This window comes from Fundulus heteroclitus, chromosome 21 (assembly GCF_011125445.2).
Source record: "Fundulus heteroclitus isolate FHET01 chromosome 21, MU-UCD_Fhet_4.1, whole genome shotgun sequence".
NCBI classification, from domain to species: domain Eukaryota; kingdom Metazoa; phylum Chordata; class Actinopteri; order Cyprinodontiformes; family Fundulidae; genus Fundulus; species Fundulus heteroclitus.
Window position 1 is genome coordinate 36,872,048 of NC_046381.1, and position 17,872 is coordinate 36,889,919.

Below are 17,872 nucleotides of genomic sequence, written 5' to 3' on the forward strand. Positions count from 1 at the left end.
CACACGCCCTGATAATGAACCATCCCTCATCTCTCTCTCTCCCCTCTGGCACAGACTAGCCCGTCTGCCACTCTGCTATCGTTGGCTTCAGCTCTGTGTAGAAATCATGTGTTGGCTTGGCTGGCCGTCAGTACTGCCGTGTGTTTGGTTAGGTGTGTATGTCTGTTTGTGGACGATGTGTGACGGGGTATTTTTTTTTTTTAAACGTTTTTTTTTCCTCTCGAAAGTGTTAGTTAAAAAGCATCGTCAGCGTTTGCTGTTGTAGTAAATGCCCCCCGCGGTGGGCCTGTGGTCGCCCTGCCCCCCTCCCCCGCCCCCCCACACCGACAGGATGGGGTGAGTGTGCATAGCGGGAGCGGAGAGAGACAGAGATGCTGCGGAGACGGTGGGGGGGGCCGGCGCCACCTGGGGAGGGGATGTCAGCCTCCACTGGTCTTGAAACCTGAAACGACAAGAAGTGGTCTAATATACAGAGAGAGGAGGGGGGGGGGACAGGAGGAGGTGGGGGTGTGGAGCGATGGACAAGGTGCTCAGAGGGAGGAGGAAACTGAAGGAGGGTGGGTTTAAAAATAAAAATACACGGGGAAGACTGTAGCAAAACAAAATTACCTCATCTACAAAAAAGTAGGATGGGGGAAAAAAAAGTCAACCCATCACTATCCAGGGATTAGGAATTAAACCATAAATAAAAACTAAAATGCAGGAAACGTGCATTATATATATAAAAAACAAAAACAAAGAGGGAGGGGAGCAGGTGTGAGAGGCAGAAAACGGACACAAAAGGGGTTCAGAGGGTAAAGGGGGGGGGGGGGGGGGGGGTGACAAACTCCAAACGACAGAATTGCAACAACAAACACGTTTTACGCTGATGCGCTACCAACACATTGAACAGTAACTTTTCTTCTTCTTTCCCTCCCTCCCTTTTTTTCCCCTCTGTTTTCCCCTCCCATTATTTTGGATGGCGGTGGAAGGTGAGTGGGTGGGCTGTACTGGTGATGGTGTGAAAGCAGTAGGTCACAGCCAGACCAAAGGAGACACATCTGCAGCCTGAGATTCCATCTTTTTAACCCCCCCTCTTCAAAAACAAACAAAAACCAACAGGCGACTGCCCCTGTACCCCCCCCCCCCCACCCCACCAATGGCCAACCAAGCTTTACCTTACCAGGTGTGACCGCATCAAGCTCTGCACACGCACGCTCTCACACAATCTCACACTGCGGCCAGCCAGTCTCTCTGTCCAGGAGAGGGTTTGTTTTTTTTTTTGTTTTTTTTCTCCATTTTTTGTCTTTTTTTATCCTCTCCTCTGTGGTTTCTTCTTTTTTGTGGGGAGGGAAGGGGAGGACTTTTGTTGTGTGTGTGCATGTGTGCGTGCATGTTTTAAAAATGGTACAGAGATGGGAGGGGAGGACTGATAATAAGGGAGTACTGGGGGGAGGGGGGGGGGTGTTTAGTAAGGGGAATACCACGATGATGTTCGCCCTCGGGCCCTGGAAAAGAGAGAGAAAAAGAGGGTGAGATTTTTTTCTGTTTGGACACCAATTTCCTGGTGTGATAATATAGAAATGTGAGAGTGTGTGAGGGCAGGAAAAAAGATCTGAATTCAGTCCTAGACGTAAACTGTAAATGACTAAAAATCGACAGGCTTCGCTTTAAATCAGTGTGGAAGGATAGGCTAGTGTTGAAATCAGCTGGAAGCAGCTTTTACAAAAAAAACAAAAAAAGGAAAAAAAAGGGAGGAAAATTGTTTTTGCAGATATGGAGTGAGAACGTTAAGTGTTGGGCTGTGAGGGGAAAGCAATGGCACTCTCCCTCTTTCTCTCTCTCTGTGTCTCTCTGTGAGAGTCTCCTCTGGGGGGGGGTCACTGTGGGGAAAGACCGTGAGGACAAACAGCACCACACATAAACCCCCCTCACATCCACTTCCACAGACAACTGGTGGGCAGGACTCACAACTGCAGCAGCATCCCACACTCAAACACACAACGTGACACACACACACACACACACACACACTGATGCCAGGCAGAGCGCTGCACACATCAGCTCTGCTCTCAGTCACACAGACGGCACAAACGGGTCACACTGGGACTGCAGGTCCACTGGTTGACAGGCCAGATGCTGCGGTCAGGCTGCAGTAATGAACCCTGGTTTCTGGGAGTGAGCGCTGTGCAGCTGAGACTGAACTGATGAGTGTGTGCGGTGTGAGTGGAGGAGGGAGGGAGGGGGGGGGGGGGGGCATGTTCATGCAGAGAAACCAGACAAGAAGAGACAACAAGCACGCAAACTACATCATCAATACTGTTGGGCATCAAAATCTTGGCTTTTCACTGCAGATACTCGGGAAGACAATCATGAGAATGTGGAAGTGATCCTCGCTCCGCTCTGGTTCTGGTATCAAGGTGTGCCAAGGCTTTAAATCCTTTTTATAAAGACAGCAGAACTGTATGAAGCATGGAGTAATGCAGCGCTGCCCCGCCCCCACCCGTTGCTGCACACTGCTGCTACACCATTTCCCCACAAGAGCGATCTCTGCCCTGCTCACACTAAAGAGAAACCCTCCAGAACAGAGTTTAACCAGCAACTAAAAGCGGCCCAATCTGCATCAGTCAGCGTTTACGTCACTTAGCACGCAGAGAAGCGGTTGTTGTGAACACACACCGCCCCGCTGGACCCAGCACCACTTTTAGTCCAAAGTAACGCTGAGCAGAACCACTCAGCACTGATTTTACTGAAAACAGATTGGTTTGTGGAGAACAGGCAGCTCCTCTCAGGGATGATAGCTGACGTTACCAGACTAAAGTTGAACTAAGAAGAGACGAACTTTAACAGTTTGTTTCCCAAAGGTTATAATTTACAGTGAAATATAAAGCTGTCAGAATGGCACATCTGCATTTTACTGTTCAGCCGCTCTTACTCTCCGCCATAAAGACTTAAACAAGTTGCAGGCCCACCGCTGCAGGACAACAGGAAAGCCTCCCGCTGAGACGCAGCAGCACTGATGAGATCAGCGGCAGAAATATTCCAGACAACTGCATCCAAGCACTTCTGCCACTGCAATATTACACAGTGAAATACAGCCACTGCAATTACAAACCTTCTGTTGCCAACATTATTGGGACCGATGATCAATATGTAGTATTGTTTTAGTAGCAGTGTGGCGGACCACTAGGAGGCGCCACCCACGCCCAGACTTCAAGTTTCCAGACTAACCCACACCTCCTGTGGATGGAAACCTCCACAGCAGTAGTATTACAGCCTTTTCTGTTCTGCACCATGGTTTTAAATCTGGATATGCTGCCATCTCAGGGTCATTAGCCACGCCTGGTTACCGTTAGGTTGGAACGATACCAATGCCATTATTTAGCTCCATAATCCTTTAACACCATCACCACGCAGCAGATGAGGCGTTAGCTGGGAACAAAGCATAGAATCCACAGTCCTGGTAAATCTAGAAAACAAAGCCAATCAGAGCGGTCAGTCGTCACGATCACGGCTACAAACCGAAAAGCTTCCCAAGCTTCCAGCAGCTCCATGCAAAGATTTTGATGCAGATATTTAAGCACAACAAGACAAAGCACTGGTGAAATGCTCCATGTGGCTCAGGCGGCCAGCAGCAGCGGTGAGAAAGAGCTAATGGAGCTAGCAGACGGGCTCCGGGTCGACTGGAACAACGCTGTCTGCCGTTCTCTGGGGAGATTACGACACTGGCCAAGCTGCTGATTTAGGAGGAAGGGGTTCTGTGCAGCTCTTTTTTTTACCTCACACTAAATCAGTAATTTAATGAAAGCTGAGGTCCTATCCGTTAGTGTCAGTGTTCCTGCTCTTATCCAAGGCCTCTGAGCCTTTCAGCGGCACGGCCAAATCCCTGCGAGGAGCTGGCAGGGTTAGGGTTTCATGGTATGTGTGGGAGTGGCTGATTAGAGTCTGACCTTGAGGAGCAGACATTTTCTCCAACAAACCTAAGATAGAAGCCAGACTGGCTGCCACTGAATGAACGTATGCAGTGAATTAACACGGCCCTGAGACTGCAGCCGTGTGAGGAGGTTTATTAGCACGTCTGAAAGCGTGGCTGCACCATGAGGGGCTCCTCAGATAGCCGCCATCAGACCTCTACTACAACTTTCCATCTGCAGCTGTTTTACTCACACAACTTTCAGGATTTGTTTTTCAAATATATACGTAGAGCATTAAAACTGTTTTCTGCCAAATCTTCTAAGCCAGGGGTCTGCAACCTGCGGCTTCTTTGGCCCCCCAAAAAAACTTTAGCTAAATATGATAAAGAATATACTAATGTTTTTAAATACTGATCTAATAAATGCAGCGTTTAGCTGTTTAATGGAATAATTGCAGTGAACTACTACAGAAGGACACAAACAGAATCAGTATAAGTATTCTCTGCTCTTCTTTTCTAACCACTAGGATGGAAACTATAAGCTTTTTTTCCCACATACATACTATAGGAAAAAAAATTTAGTAACTTCTATTAATGGTTTTATGTTTGCCTTTATTGTGAAACCTAAAAAATAGAAATAAAATGGCAGCTCTATCATTTTTGATCGATATCTACTTTAGGAAATATCAGGTCATTTTTAACTTGTCTTTCTTCATCAGATGGTAATTTTTGGGGCTGTAAATGATTTTTATTCAGCTGGAGCGAGGGCCACCACGGCTCTGGGCTGCAGACCCCTGGTCTGGACAATGTGAACAACCTTCAAGCTGATAAACTCATAATGAAACTAATTATGAGTCGTATTTTACAGCCTCTGTTCTTACTCTTTAAGTAAAGTCCTTTGAACTGAGGCCTGACGCTGTGCGCTGACTGGCTGTGGTTCTGTACTGACGGGTCAAACCATGAGGCTAAGGCTCCCCTGGACCACATACTAGGGGCCCCGACAGCAGCTCACCTGAAGGCCCGTCCTCTGCCTCTGGGCGGCTGGTAACCAGTGTAGTATCGTGCACGCGAGGAGAAGTTTCCCCGTGATCGGAACCGGCCCCGTGGAAAACCGCGGTCTGTGGTGCTGATGCCCGGTCTGTTCGTTCTCTTGGCTCCCACCTGTAGACAGTTTGGGTTTAAGTCACTGGTTTCAGATCATTTAAGAACAGCCCAGCAGCAGCTTAAGGCGTTTCACCACAATAATGCAGGTAGTTTTGGTCACATGGGTGATGATGGATTTAAGGTGAATTTCTGCGCTACCCTGATCAAAGTGAAAGTGTCTTACCCTTATCTGTCTTCCTCTGAAAAGGGATTCATCCAGAGCCATCGCTGTCCTGACAGACTCTTTGTCTGCAAACTCGATATAAGCAAACCTACGAGGAGACAAACCGTGGCTTAGTTGCAACAACAACAACCCAAATGCAAGAAGTCAAAGAAACTTAAATGATGTTATAATAAACTGGTTCTATTTTCACCAGACCTCTGGCTTTAAACAAACAGGAACTGAAACCTCTATAAGAGGCTTCTGTTGAAGAAAAGAAAATTACCCATCTGGCTCCAGAGAAGCTCTAAACTTGAGCGTTTACATTCTTGCTAAAGTCATTTGTCCATGCATCATTTCAAACATTGCAACCTGCGGGGCAACGATGAGACGGCTTCTTACCCCTTGGGATGCCCTGTGTATTTGTCACATAGAATGGTGACTCTGTTTACTGAACCACAGCCATGAAAGTGAGCCTCCAGCTCCTCTGCCGTGGCGCCATAATCCACCTGGTGAGAGAAAATGGAGAGATTTACCAAATACGTTGGAGGGAGACAGGAGTACGTCGTGAGCAGCTGTGTTACCAACCAGTACAGATATGAAAGCGTTACACGCCGCCCTTTGGACCCAATCACAAGCTCCGATTCACCAGCAGTCCAAAGGGCCTAACTTAAAGTTTTCAGTTTTATCACAGAAAAAAAACTTCATGGCGTTGAAGTTACTGGTCTTCTTAAAGATGAACAACAATTACACTGAAAACATTAAGGAAGTGGACCTTTAGTTGGCGCAATAGGAACTGACGTTTCCTCTTGATTGGAGGGTTTTTTTGGAGCTCACCTCTAACTAGAACAGAAGTAGAACAGAGAAACAGGGCGGCGACTGTTACTCACATTGCCAACATAAATAGATCTGCCATCTGCTTCCATCTTCTCCTCGATGGACATGATGACAGGAACAACTGGAGACAGGAGAGAGAACAAGTCAGCAGGAGAGATAACAGACCAGCTCCACTAGATGGGACAGAAACAGAACCGTAAGAGTTGATCTGCAGGCTGAACTACAGGTGATCAGAACCTGTCTCAACAGGACGTTACCCAAACTAAGCTCTGCACCAGTTTCCTTTCATGAACTAAAAGAAACAACTCCTTTGGTGGGAAGGGGATTAAATGACGGGTTTTTTCAGAGAGTACATCTGAAATGTAGTTACTGACGCTTTCACACAGTCCAAGTCTGATTTATTAGAACATTGAACACAACAGAGAGGTGCAGGTAATATTAAGGTTCAGTCCACTACTGCACACAGATTTTTCTCCTGAGTTTCTTTCATACTTTCTCTGGTGTAGCAGCAAGCTAACAGGAGACTGTTTAGTATCAGAGTCATTAAATCCCTGGAGCCACAGGAAAACTTTCATTATCGGAGCCGATAACCACGGGAAATGTGATCCCCCCCCCCCCCTCGCTTATTGATCCAAACTATGTGTTGGGCGTTCCCTGAGCTCTGACCGTAATGGTCTCAGTTACTAAGTGAGCCTCTGGTAGGGACAGACACTCCGTCAGGTCAACCCAAAGACACATGGCTGTGCTCCTGACCAAGACTTCAGGACCGCTAAAAGGACATCTCCGTAGAAACGCATTCTCCCCCGCATCAGTTACGTCTTTGTCTTCTTTACCGTGGCAACCACACCAAGCACGCCTCCAGTTCAGCGAGGCAGCACTGTAAATACGTCACAAGTGAAGCAACAGCAGCGTTTCACGGAGTTTCCATTCAATCACCTCGATTTAAGGCAACATTGACCAAACACAGGCTGGACAATAATGGGTCTGGTTTCTGTTTTTGCCGTTCCACAGGCAGCACTACAGAAGATGTGGAACACGGACAAAGCCTAAAGGTTTTTGTTGCATTTGTATTGTGTTTTTGTAAAACTTGCCCAGTATGGACCAGGCCACCAACCAAGAACATTAGATTCATAAGTGCGTTCATTTAATCAGCATTTAACAATATGACTTGGAAAAAAAAAAAAAGGCTTTTGTAACAAAGTAACAGTTTCAACCATTAATTCCGTTTTGGTTTGTGAAATAAAGAGTTTATTATTGTCCTGTTAAAATCTGATCATTCAAATATTATCCATCCCTGCTACAACATTTAATTTGGTGGCATACATTAAATTCAGCGTTCATTTTTAATCACGTTCATCCTTCCTTTATCTGCCTCCAATATTAACTTAACATAAAACTTTGTTTGCAATCATGGCTGAACCAACGTTTGTCTTGGATCTTTGTGACGTGGTTGTGGTCTAAAAAAAAGAAGAGCCACGCGTTCTCCCTCACCGGGGTCAAACCTGAGTTTAGTGCGTTCCAGTTGGCTGCTTGTCATTGTGGTAACTACTAACAGCACAAGGCGATAACGTCTTTGTCTTCTTTCTGCCTTCCACTGAAACACCAAAGGAAGCAGGGTCGTCTAAATGGTCGACATCTCATTAAGTCTAAGATATTCATCGGCATCAAAAATTGACAAACTGGTCACACGTTGCAGAAACCAGGGCTGAGCCGCCGCGCTCACATCAGCTTCACCTGACTGACACAATGAGCTGCTGCTGGAAGCTTTAAACCACGTGTGACCCAACAACCAAAAGCGCTGCTCACAGGAGCTTCCCCCATGAGGCAGACAGGAAAACGAAATCAGCTATGCTAATGCTACATGCTAAGACATTTGACAGTGTAAAGCTCCTGTATCTGCAACAGCGAAGGCATTACACACCACCACAAGAGTCCCAGTTCTAATGAGATCTAAACAGAGCAGAAGTGCCAACAGCTCAACTTCCACTGCATTTTGTTAGAGAAAAATCATCTGGTGAACGTATTCACTCCACCTCCTGCAGCTAGTCACGCCCAAGCTCATTGTTTTCATTCATCTGGACCCTAAAGAGGCACCAGACAGATAAGGGTGAAGGTCTCTGCCAGGTTCAAGGTTTCAGCCTGATGTCAACAATCCTTAGAGCTACAACCAGGCTCATCTCCAAGGCCTCCGTATGAGATACTCTGGTGATAGGACTGGTATAACGCTACCCATCCCCGCTTGGAAAAAAAACACAACTACCACTGCAACTATTATTTTGCTAATTGTTTAACCTGTGTGCTATTTTTTGTGACTAACAGACTAATAAACAGCAAAAAGTGTTTTGTTTTAGAGAACTTGTACCAGGATAAGGAGTTCTGATACAGCACATTTACAGACAAAGGGTTTGGATTTATTTTTGTACTATCCTGGCTTACTTACTGCTGAGTGGATGGTTCTTCAGCAAATTATATTTTAGAATCTATAGACTCCAGAGAACAAGTCGATTACTAAATTAATTGACATTTAGTTAAATAATTGACTCATCACGCTTGATTGCTTCATTTCTACTGTTTGGAACGTCTGACTTTCCATGTCTGAGTTCCACCTTAAATAATTATTCCTGTATTATCAACTGGGAATTTAGAAAATTCAAGTTTAGAGCTCCCCGATATTGGCAGCACTGTCTCCATCAGGTGCATATCTGGCTTCCAGACCAGGCGCTATTGGCAGACCGAGCTGACCTGACATCTTAGAATGAAGGATATCGGCTGCAGAGAGCAAGCAGACCAACATACAACTCTAAACTTCTGACGAAATACCTCCAAGATGAGAGTAAAGGTGAACAGGCGTAGGACAGAGCACCATGAAATACTTCTGACAGTCTAAACAAAAGCAATTCTATTTATTTAAATGAACTTGTGTTTCAGCCTACTTTAAAAAAATATATATATATAGTAGCATAGGGTCACAATGAAAGAAGACATTGGTGCAAGATTGTTGCAGTGAAGGATGCTGTAATGGTGTCAGAATACAAAGAGGATCTATAGAGTCTGATCAGGTAAAAAGCAAACATACCTGGTGGGGGGCTGAGATTCATCTGTTTCTCCACCTCGTTCTGTAGCTCCTTCAGCTTTTCTGCCTCTTCCTCCATTTCCCGGACCCGAGCTTTAATTGCCTCCAGTTCCTGTGAAACAGGCGTGTTGTAATAAGTCTGTTGAACTAATAACTCCACAGATAAACTCTAAGCAGATGCATACTGATGTTGATGCTCGGCGCTCAGAACACCTGTTCACTGAGCAGCATCAGCATATAGGCGCCGAGGCTGAGTCCTCACTACAGCAGAGCCAGTTTACGGCCTGCTGCTGCAGGTCATTTTCTCTCCCTCTACTGTATACCTCAACACCGTTTTCAGAATCAGAAATACTTTAATAATCCCAGAGGGAAATTACTTCTTTCCTTTCTTATTTCTTGGGAGTCTGACCTGACACCCCCCCCCCCCCCTCAAAAAACTGATAGGGGGTGGGTTACTGCAGACGCCATGACTAATCTAATAGTTTATAGTAGCCCATGGCACAAAAAAAAGGCATTTACAAGGCTATGGCAATGTTCCCATCAATTTACGCATCCATAACCTTCATGGCATTTTTATTAAACTCAAAAGTGCATCACAATACAACTTTTTGAAGAGAATGCTACAATTTATGACCTGCTAACTGCAGTGGGGCCGGACAATGATTCCGGCCGACAGACATGTAGTGCAATATGGACAAAATAGTTAATAAAAAGTTCAATAGAATAACACTTTTCCTTCCTTTAGCACTCTAGCCTATCATGTAGGTTAATACTACAGTCATTATATCCTTCCAACCAATCACAAAGACAGACCCAGGAACAAGCCCCGCCCCTTCAAAAAATTCAGAGAGCACATGTTTTTTCCCCCTCTCTTAAAAACTTGCAGCTCTGGTAAAAAGTTGGCTGAATAAAGGACTCAGTTTGAATTTAGTGCTTGTGTGTTGGTCTAAAAACAGGTTGCTAAGCAACAGCATAAAAACAGCCAAGGCTGCACTTAAAATATATGTTTTGATCATTATCGACACGATTTCTATTTTATCTAAATTATTTTTTCCCCCTCATGTTGTCCAGCCTTACTTCCATGTCAAAGAAAAATGGCCACCCAACAAACAAAACATATTTAAAGGGGTTAGAAGTTTACCGGACCCATGTTTGCAGTTTTGATAGCAAATTTCAACCTATTCCATCTTAAGTTTAACCAGCCAACGATTTATTAGGGCATGCCCTAAACTAAAAGTAAATGGCGATGTCATCTGCAAACAAAACTATACGGTACCTCATACTACAAGAACCCCGTGTTTGCAGCCCGACGCTTCATTAAAAACACCACAAACCATTTCATTCTTAAATAAACTACCCAGTCTCCTACTACACACCACCTCTTATGAGCCACATATACACTTAAACACGTTTGGCCAGAACACCATCCAGTTTGAATGAACTCTGCCATCACTGATAAGGAGAACAGTCAATTATCCTGCTAGAAGCCATTTGGGCGCCTCTAAAATGACGTGGTTCAGCCCGCCTCATCCTCATATAGCCATCTATATCCACAGATCTATAAACATAAATTTAAAAATAAAAAAAGGTTGGTTTGCTCTACACCGCCTCTCATTGATACTACTTTTCCATAAAGCCGTCACATCACCGCCATGGAGCCCTGCCTTGACCGTGCCCTGGTGTGTGTGCAGCCTCTCCTGTCTGACATTGGTGCACTGCAGCACAGCGGGAGCCGCTCCACCATCATCCACAGACACTGCCTATAATTTAAAACATGCTCCCTTTGCTCATGGGCGACATTCGGGCACCACATCACAACTGGATCCTACCCATCGACACAGCATTAAAAAAAAAAGAAGGGAGGCACGGCAGCAGCAGACATGATGGCGATCAAACCACTGTTCTTTATCGAGGAATTCAACCAACCCCCGAGACCAGGGGAGATCGATTCAAAAGCAGGACGGTGGACTAAACCCGCATCTGACACGTTCTCGCTCCCATTTTCTTTGTCGCATATCAAGAACAGGTCTAACACTTCCCCTCCCATCGTTCTCCTTTTGCTCCGGCAAGAAAGAAAAAAAAAGCGAAGGATGCAAACCCAGCCCCTTAAATACCGCAGCCCCCTTTTTTTCCCCCCTCTTCAGCGTTCCCGGCCACGATCTCCCTGCACGAAAACCTCCGCCACTCACCTGAGCACGCCATCCGGCAGCTACCGGGAAACACGCACTAACGTGACAATGATGGGGCGCGCGTGTGTCCGTCTATCGAAATTGTGCAGCCGGCGTTCATTTTGAACGCGCCGTGATGCGCGTTACTAACCCACCGTCGGCCAAAATCCATTGAAAAAAAAAAAAAAAAAAAAAGATGGTGAACTGCACGTCGGCCTCGTCCACCTACCGCTTCACAGCAATATTATCCCACAAATAGCGTTTATAGCACCATGTCCCCCCCCCACCGCCATCACCCCGAAAAGAGCCACCGGGTTACTGCAGCTTTGTCCCGTGACTCGCCGATAACGGCGGACGGTTCGCTGGTCGCTCGGGCTGCAGCATCTGGTGCTAACGCTAGCCTCCTGCCGCTGGGTCATTGGCGTGTGTGCGCGCACAGCAGCAGCCTCAGCCAAGAGAAAAAAAAAGAAAAAAGGAAAGGAGATAAAAGATTCAATTTACCGTCAGCCGGTCGCCTTCTTAAAAGGGAGGTGGGCTTTTAAAACAGCAGCTAACGACGGCGACGGCCTGTCCAGTGCTCGCCCCAACAGTGTCCCGCATCCCCGTCCTGCATTTTTTTCTCTTTTTTTTTTTTTTTTTTGCGACGAGGATTTTCCCCCCACCCCCAACCGGCTAAGGGCTGCTCTCTCTAGCGCAGAGAAACTGGTGTCGCTCTTGCGCCAAGATGGCCGCGGACACCGCGCATGTCGCCACCCAAGTCTGCTGCACTGCGTGAACCACAATGGCGGCTGATACCGAAGTGGCGTTATCAGACGGCATGTGACCCATGATTTGTAGAGGGGGGGATAAGAAAAACTGCACGTTAAGCTTGACTAACGGTTCCGACCTGGTACCAACGCGTCTTGGTGGTTCCCATGGTTCTAACCCGCTGGAACAATACCCTTTACTCACCGGGTCTTCAATTGCGGCCTCTCCCTCTTCTAACCCCGGCTCTTCGTCACCGACACCCGGGTCTTCCAGTTCGGGATGTCCGGGATCTGAATCTAGTAGAGATTCATCCGCTAGTCCGTTGCCGAACTCCGCCATCGCTCTTTTCCGACACTACCGACGCGCCTCGTGGCTAAACCGACGTTGCAGGCCCCCACTCACACACAAGGGGGTAGAGTGTGCGGGGCGGCGTAAAGAAAAAAAAAACGGCGGAAAACGCCGCTCTGTAAAGTTAAAATGGGAAATAAAATGCTAGCTTCAGCAGTAGCTACAACTCAAACAGCGTACCACGACCCACAAGAAGTGCTGTTTCACTCACTATTTTTAGGGTATGGCCCAAATATGCGACAGCCCAACCGAGTTTATTTACTTAAACGTGTATATTAAAAAAAACGCGAGTGCTATACGCGAGCGCGGCGGCGTCTCCTCCGTTCAGAAATGGAAGCCGGGGGCGGAGTCTTTTAGCACTGCGGGCGTAAAGCTCTCAATTCTATTGGTCCACAGAGAAGCCTTGACAAGCCTTTTCAGTATCTGCCGTGTGCTCATTGGCTAATCGCTCAGGGCATTCCGGTTCGCGAGCGGCGTCGTACGTGTTTGATTGGCTTACGTTTCCGTCAATCGTGCTGCTGTCGGCTCGCAAATAAACTTACAAAGCCAGTTGCTCTCCCAGTAAATTCTAATGTCTGAGCGAGTCATCTCAACTGCCTCACCCCATGTGACCTCATTGAGAAAAGTCACTATTATAATTCATGCTGGAAAAGCTTTTTAAAGCCAGTTTAGTTTAAACCCGTGACAAAAAACTTGTTTTCCCATATAGTTGTTGCTTCTACATTTTTGATTTTTGCTCCTAAACGTTTTTTTCTGTCATTAAACAATATAACTAAAAAAAACATATTAGATTAAAATATTTTTATTATTTGTTTGAAATTATGGCCCCATGGTGGCACAGGTGTTATTGCAGCAAGAATGTCCTGGGAATGATTTAAAGTAAACATGGAGTTTACCTGTTCTCCCTCTGCATGGGTGGGTCCTCTTCGGGTATTCTGGCTTCCTCCCACAGTCCAGAAAACATGACATGAGGTTGATTGGCTTCTCCAAATTGCTCTGGTGTGTGTGTGTGTGTCTGTGTGTGTGTTGATGGACTGTGGGCGACCTGTCCAAGGTGTACCCTGCCTCTTGCCCAATGACCGCTGGAGGTATACACCCCTAGATAAGCAGGGATAGACAATTGATGGATGATTAAAATCAATCAAACACAGTCTGTCCTGAATAACCGCATAAATTACGCAATGTTTATTCAACCAAACCAAACTAGTTACGGTGCCTAGCTAAAGTACATGAACCTTTTCCCCATTACGTTACAGCCACACGTTTTAGTGTGATCTTACCTGTTCTTTATGCGACGGGCCAACAGAAAGTAGTGCTTCATTAGAACAGAACAGCAACAAAAGAATAGAAATGTCCATTAAATTGTGTCATACTGGTGCAAGTCAGCCATATCAGCAGCAAGGTGACCGGCTTGACGGCTGAACATATATATATATAATGATAAGCAAGACTTAACAAAAAATGTAATGTAAGATTTACAGTAAGGTCAAATATACAACAAAAGAAAAAAACTGTGCAGATCTGAAAAAAAAAAACACTCAGATTCTAAGAAATGTGCAACTATGTAGGATAATAAAAAAAAGAACTGTATGTAGCAGAAACAATATTTACAGGAATATGGAAAACTGTGTAAAAATTAAAGCAGAGATGTAACCAACTTTGTGAGTTTGTCAGGAGCAGTGACTGTTATAAACCCTACAAGGTGCAGAGAGGAAGAACCGGCGATAACGTTCTTTAATTGGGAAGAGGAAGGAAAATGATACAGGCTTTTATATTTTTTATCCCATTTACAAATACAGTGTCTTTGCGAAAGTATTCAGCCCCCTTGAACTTTTCGACCTTTTGCCACATTTCAGGCTTCAGAATCAACAAGTCGGACACAATCATGAAGTGAAAAGATATTTATTGGATATTTCAAACTTTTTTAACAAAAAAAAAAAAAATTGGGCATGCAAAATTATTCAGCCCTCTTGAGTTAATACTTTGTAGCGCCACCTTTTGCTGTGATTACAGCTGCAAGTCGCCTGGGGAATGTCTCTATCAGTTTTGCACATCGAGAGACTGAAGGTTTCGCCCATTCCTCCTCGCAGAACAGCTCGAGCTCAGTGAGGTTGGATGGAGAGCGTTTGTGAAAAGCAACTTTCAGTTCTTTCCACAGATTCTGGATTGGATTCAGGTCTGGACTTTGACTTCGGCCATTCTAACACCTGGATATGTTAATTTGTGAACCATTCCACTGTAGATTTTGCTTTCTGTTTTGGATCATTGTCTTTTTGGAGGATAAATCTCCATCCCAGTCTCAGGTCTTTTGCAGACTCCAACAGGTTTTCTCCCAGAATGCTCCTGTATTTGGCTCCACCCATCTTCCCTGTCCCTGCTGAAGAAAAGCAGGCCCAAACCATGATGCTGCCACCACCACGTTTGATAGCGGGGATGCTGTGCTCAGGGTGATGAACTGTGTTGCTTTTACGCCACACATAACGTTTTGCATTGTTGGTTTCATCTGACCAGAGCACCTTCTTCCACATGTTTGGTGTGTCTCCCAGGTGGCTTGTGGCAAACTTTAAACAAGACTTTTCATGGATATCTTTAAGAAATGTCTTTCTTCTTACCACTCCTCCATAGATTTGCCAGATTTGAGCAGTATACGACTGATTGTTGTCCTATGGACAGAGTCTCCCATCTCTGCTGTAGATCTCTGCAGTTCATTCAGAGTGATCATGGGCCTCTTGGCTGCATCTCTCATCAGTCTTCTCCTTGTATGAGCTGAAAGTCTATAGGGACGTCCGGGTCTTTGTAGATTTGCAGTGGTCTGATACTCCTTCCGTTTCAATATTATCACTTGCACAGTGTTCCTTGGGATGTTTAAAGCTTGGAAATCTTTTGTTTCCAAATCCGGCTTTAAACTTCTCCGTAACAGTATCTCGGACCTGCCTGGTGCGTTCTTTGTTCTTCGTGACGCTCTCTGCGCTTTAAACGGAGCTCTGAGACTATCACAGAGCAGGTGCATTTATACGGAGACTTGATTACACACAGGTGGATTCTATTTATCGTCATCAGTCATTTAGGTCAACGCTGGATCATTCAGAGATCCTCACTGAACCTCTGGAGAGAGTTTGCTTCACTGGAAGTAAAGGGGCCGCTTCATTTCGCAGACCCCCGCTTTTCAGTTTTTCCGTCTATGAAAAAGTTTAAAATGTCACATAAATTTCGTTCCACTTCATGATTGTGTCCCACTCGTTGATTCTCCACAAAAAAAATTACAGTTTTACATCTTTATGTTTGAAGCCTGAAATGTGGCAAAAGGTCGAAAGGTTCAAGGGGGCCGAATACCTTCGCAAAGGCACTGTACAAATATGAAAGGTGTGGCATGCATTTGTATTCAGCCCTGGAAATTATAATTTTGTAGCAATCACACACTTTTGCGTTGAGTCTCCGAAAGGTGTGCACATCCAGAGACCGAAATGCGGATTGTTTTTTTGCAAAGCGACTCAAACACAGTCGGTTTGGATAATGTCTATGAAGATCGATTTTCGCCTGTATTGCGCCTGTATTAAGCTTCTGTTTATTTTCCATTCAACTCCGGAGAAAAAAGCATCCCCATATCATGATACTGCCATATTCATGCTTGGTTGTTCAGGTTGACAAGCTGTATTGTTTTTGTCACAGCTGAGCTTTTGCACGTAGCCCTAAACGTTTAACTGTAGTCTCGTTTGTCCAGAGCACCTTCTTCCACATGGAGGTAAGGTCTCCTACTCGGTTTATGACCATTTTTCAACTTTGACTTTTCGATTGATGATTTTTTGCTGATAGCGCTCTGTTGCACCAACATGAAGGTAAAAAGCATAAACAGTTTGTGTGCAGGATGTGTGCAGGATGTGTGCGGTCTGCGTTGATTTTAATTGCCCTTTTACGGATCCTAGAGCCAATGATCCTCTCTGCGGACCTAACTTGGTTGTAGTTTGGACCCGTCCTATTTTTTTGGATGAGCCTAAACCCCACAGTTATGGAAACAGGGCAGACTGAATAATGGTAGTGAAGAAGACGACCAGCAGCTGCTGTGAGAGATTGCATTTCTTGAGTTGCTGCAGGAGCTAGCGTCTGTGCTGGGTCCTCTTCTGAACCGTGTCAGCCTATGAGGACCAGCTCAGGTCCCGAGAAACAGTTGTTCCTGGGAACTGCAAGAAATCTGCTGTAGACCCAGCCTTGTTGAGGATGGAGAGGGGAGGCAGGGGTGCTGGATGGGGTTCTCCAGAAGCCCACCGTCATCTCCCCTATTTTGAGCAGGTTAAGCTCCAGGTGGTTCTGACCTCACAGTGGACCAGCCAATCCACTTCCTGTCTATATTCAGACTCGTCACTGTCACAGATCAGAGATCAGAGCTCTGACCAATGGCAGTGGTGTAATAGGCATAGATCTGCTGAGGCTCAGATTTTTGTGTAGAGAACACATCCGTGGGGGGTGCTGGTGATTGTTCCCCCAGCCTCACCCGCTCCTGTTTGCCGGTCAGGAAGCTGGTGATCTACCGACTGGTGGAAGCAGGCATTGTGAACTGGGTGAGCGTCTGGTGAAGCACAACTCTGCTGATGAAGACCGAGCTGATGTCCAGAAACAGGATCCTGGAAACCGTCACCATGGTTGAGGTGGTGCAGGATGAAGTGTGGTCCCAAGTTGATTGCATCATCTATCGACCTATTTAACCAATGAGCAAACTGCAGGGGGTCCAGCAGGTGGCCCTTGATGTCCTTTAGGTGATTCAACACTAGTCGCTCAAAGGACTTCATGACCAGGGTGGTCAGGGGTTCACAGGCTGTAAGTCATTTAACCCTGTGGCACTAAGTTTCTTGGGAACTGGAATGATGGTGGAGTGTTTGAAGCAGAAGGGAAAGCTTACACAACTCCAGAGACTTGTTGAAGATCTGAGTGAAGATGGGTGCCAGCTCACCCCAGCAGGCTGTCAGGTAAGAGGAGGAAATACCATCAGGTCCTGGAGCTTTCCTTGTACTCCAACGTACCCAAAAAGGCCTCTTTAGCCTCATTGATCTATTCTCAATGTGCAGCCTGGCCTCAGCGTGATTTTTAAAAGTGCCCTTAATGCTTCAATAGGCAAAACAATCGCTTACCCTTGGATCATTGCTGATGCCTTCCCTTCCTGGCATTGTGTAAACACACACCTGGATGCTGGACCAGGAGAAGTTCTGCTCTTATGACGGCGCTCACAGTGTTGATCGATCTAATCAGCCCAGGGTCCTTTCTTCTGGGAATTATGGTCCCCATGTTCTCAATAATCTTAAATATGCTTTTTAAACCTTACCCTATGTCTGCTCGGGTGGACATGTGTTTAGACTTGGAAATAAAACGTATAAAAAATATTGTCTGTAAACTAACGTGGCCACATATTTAGCCTTTTTCTAGTAGCTTTCAGTGAAAAATAATCAATCTGACTTCTTAGACTACAAAGTCACATTTATATTCGTCATATTGCACAATCAGCTGTTTGCTCA

At 45.6% G+C, this 17,872-nt stretch overlaps 1 protein-coding gene across 4 annotated transcripts; it reads right to left on the bottom strand.

The window, feature by feature from the left end:
* Window positions 1-166: 166 nt before the first annotated feature.
* Window positions 167-12,711, bottom strand: pabpn1 (poly(A) binding protein, nuclear 1). Of its 4 annotated transcripts, none has more exons than XM_012853383.3 (7): window positions 12,225-12,711; window positions 9,109-9,217; window positions 6,086-6,153; window positions 5,598-5,704; window positions 5,220-5,307; window positions 4,905-5,053; window positions 167-442 (listed from the first exon to the last, which is right to left on the bottom strand). In XM_012853383.3, the coding sequence occupies exons 1-7, from the start codon at window positions 12,357-12,359 to the stop codon at window positions 247-249; spliced, it is 852 nt and encodes a 283-aa protein (XP_012708837.1). In that variant the 5' UTR covers window positions 12,360-12,711; the 3' UTR covers window positions 167-246. The 4 variants fall into 4 exon arrangements, with proteins under 4 accessions (XP_012708837.1, XP_012708839.1, XP_035981151.1 ...); XM_012853385.3 differs by lacking the exon at window positions 12,225-12,711 and adding an exon at window positions 11,775-11,908; XM_036125258.1 differs by lacking the exon at window positions 12,225-12,711 and adding an exon at window positions 11,295-11,404.
* Between the last annotated feature and the right edge of the window lie 5,161 nt (window positions 12,712-17,872).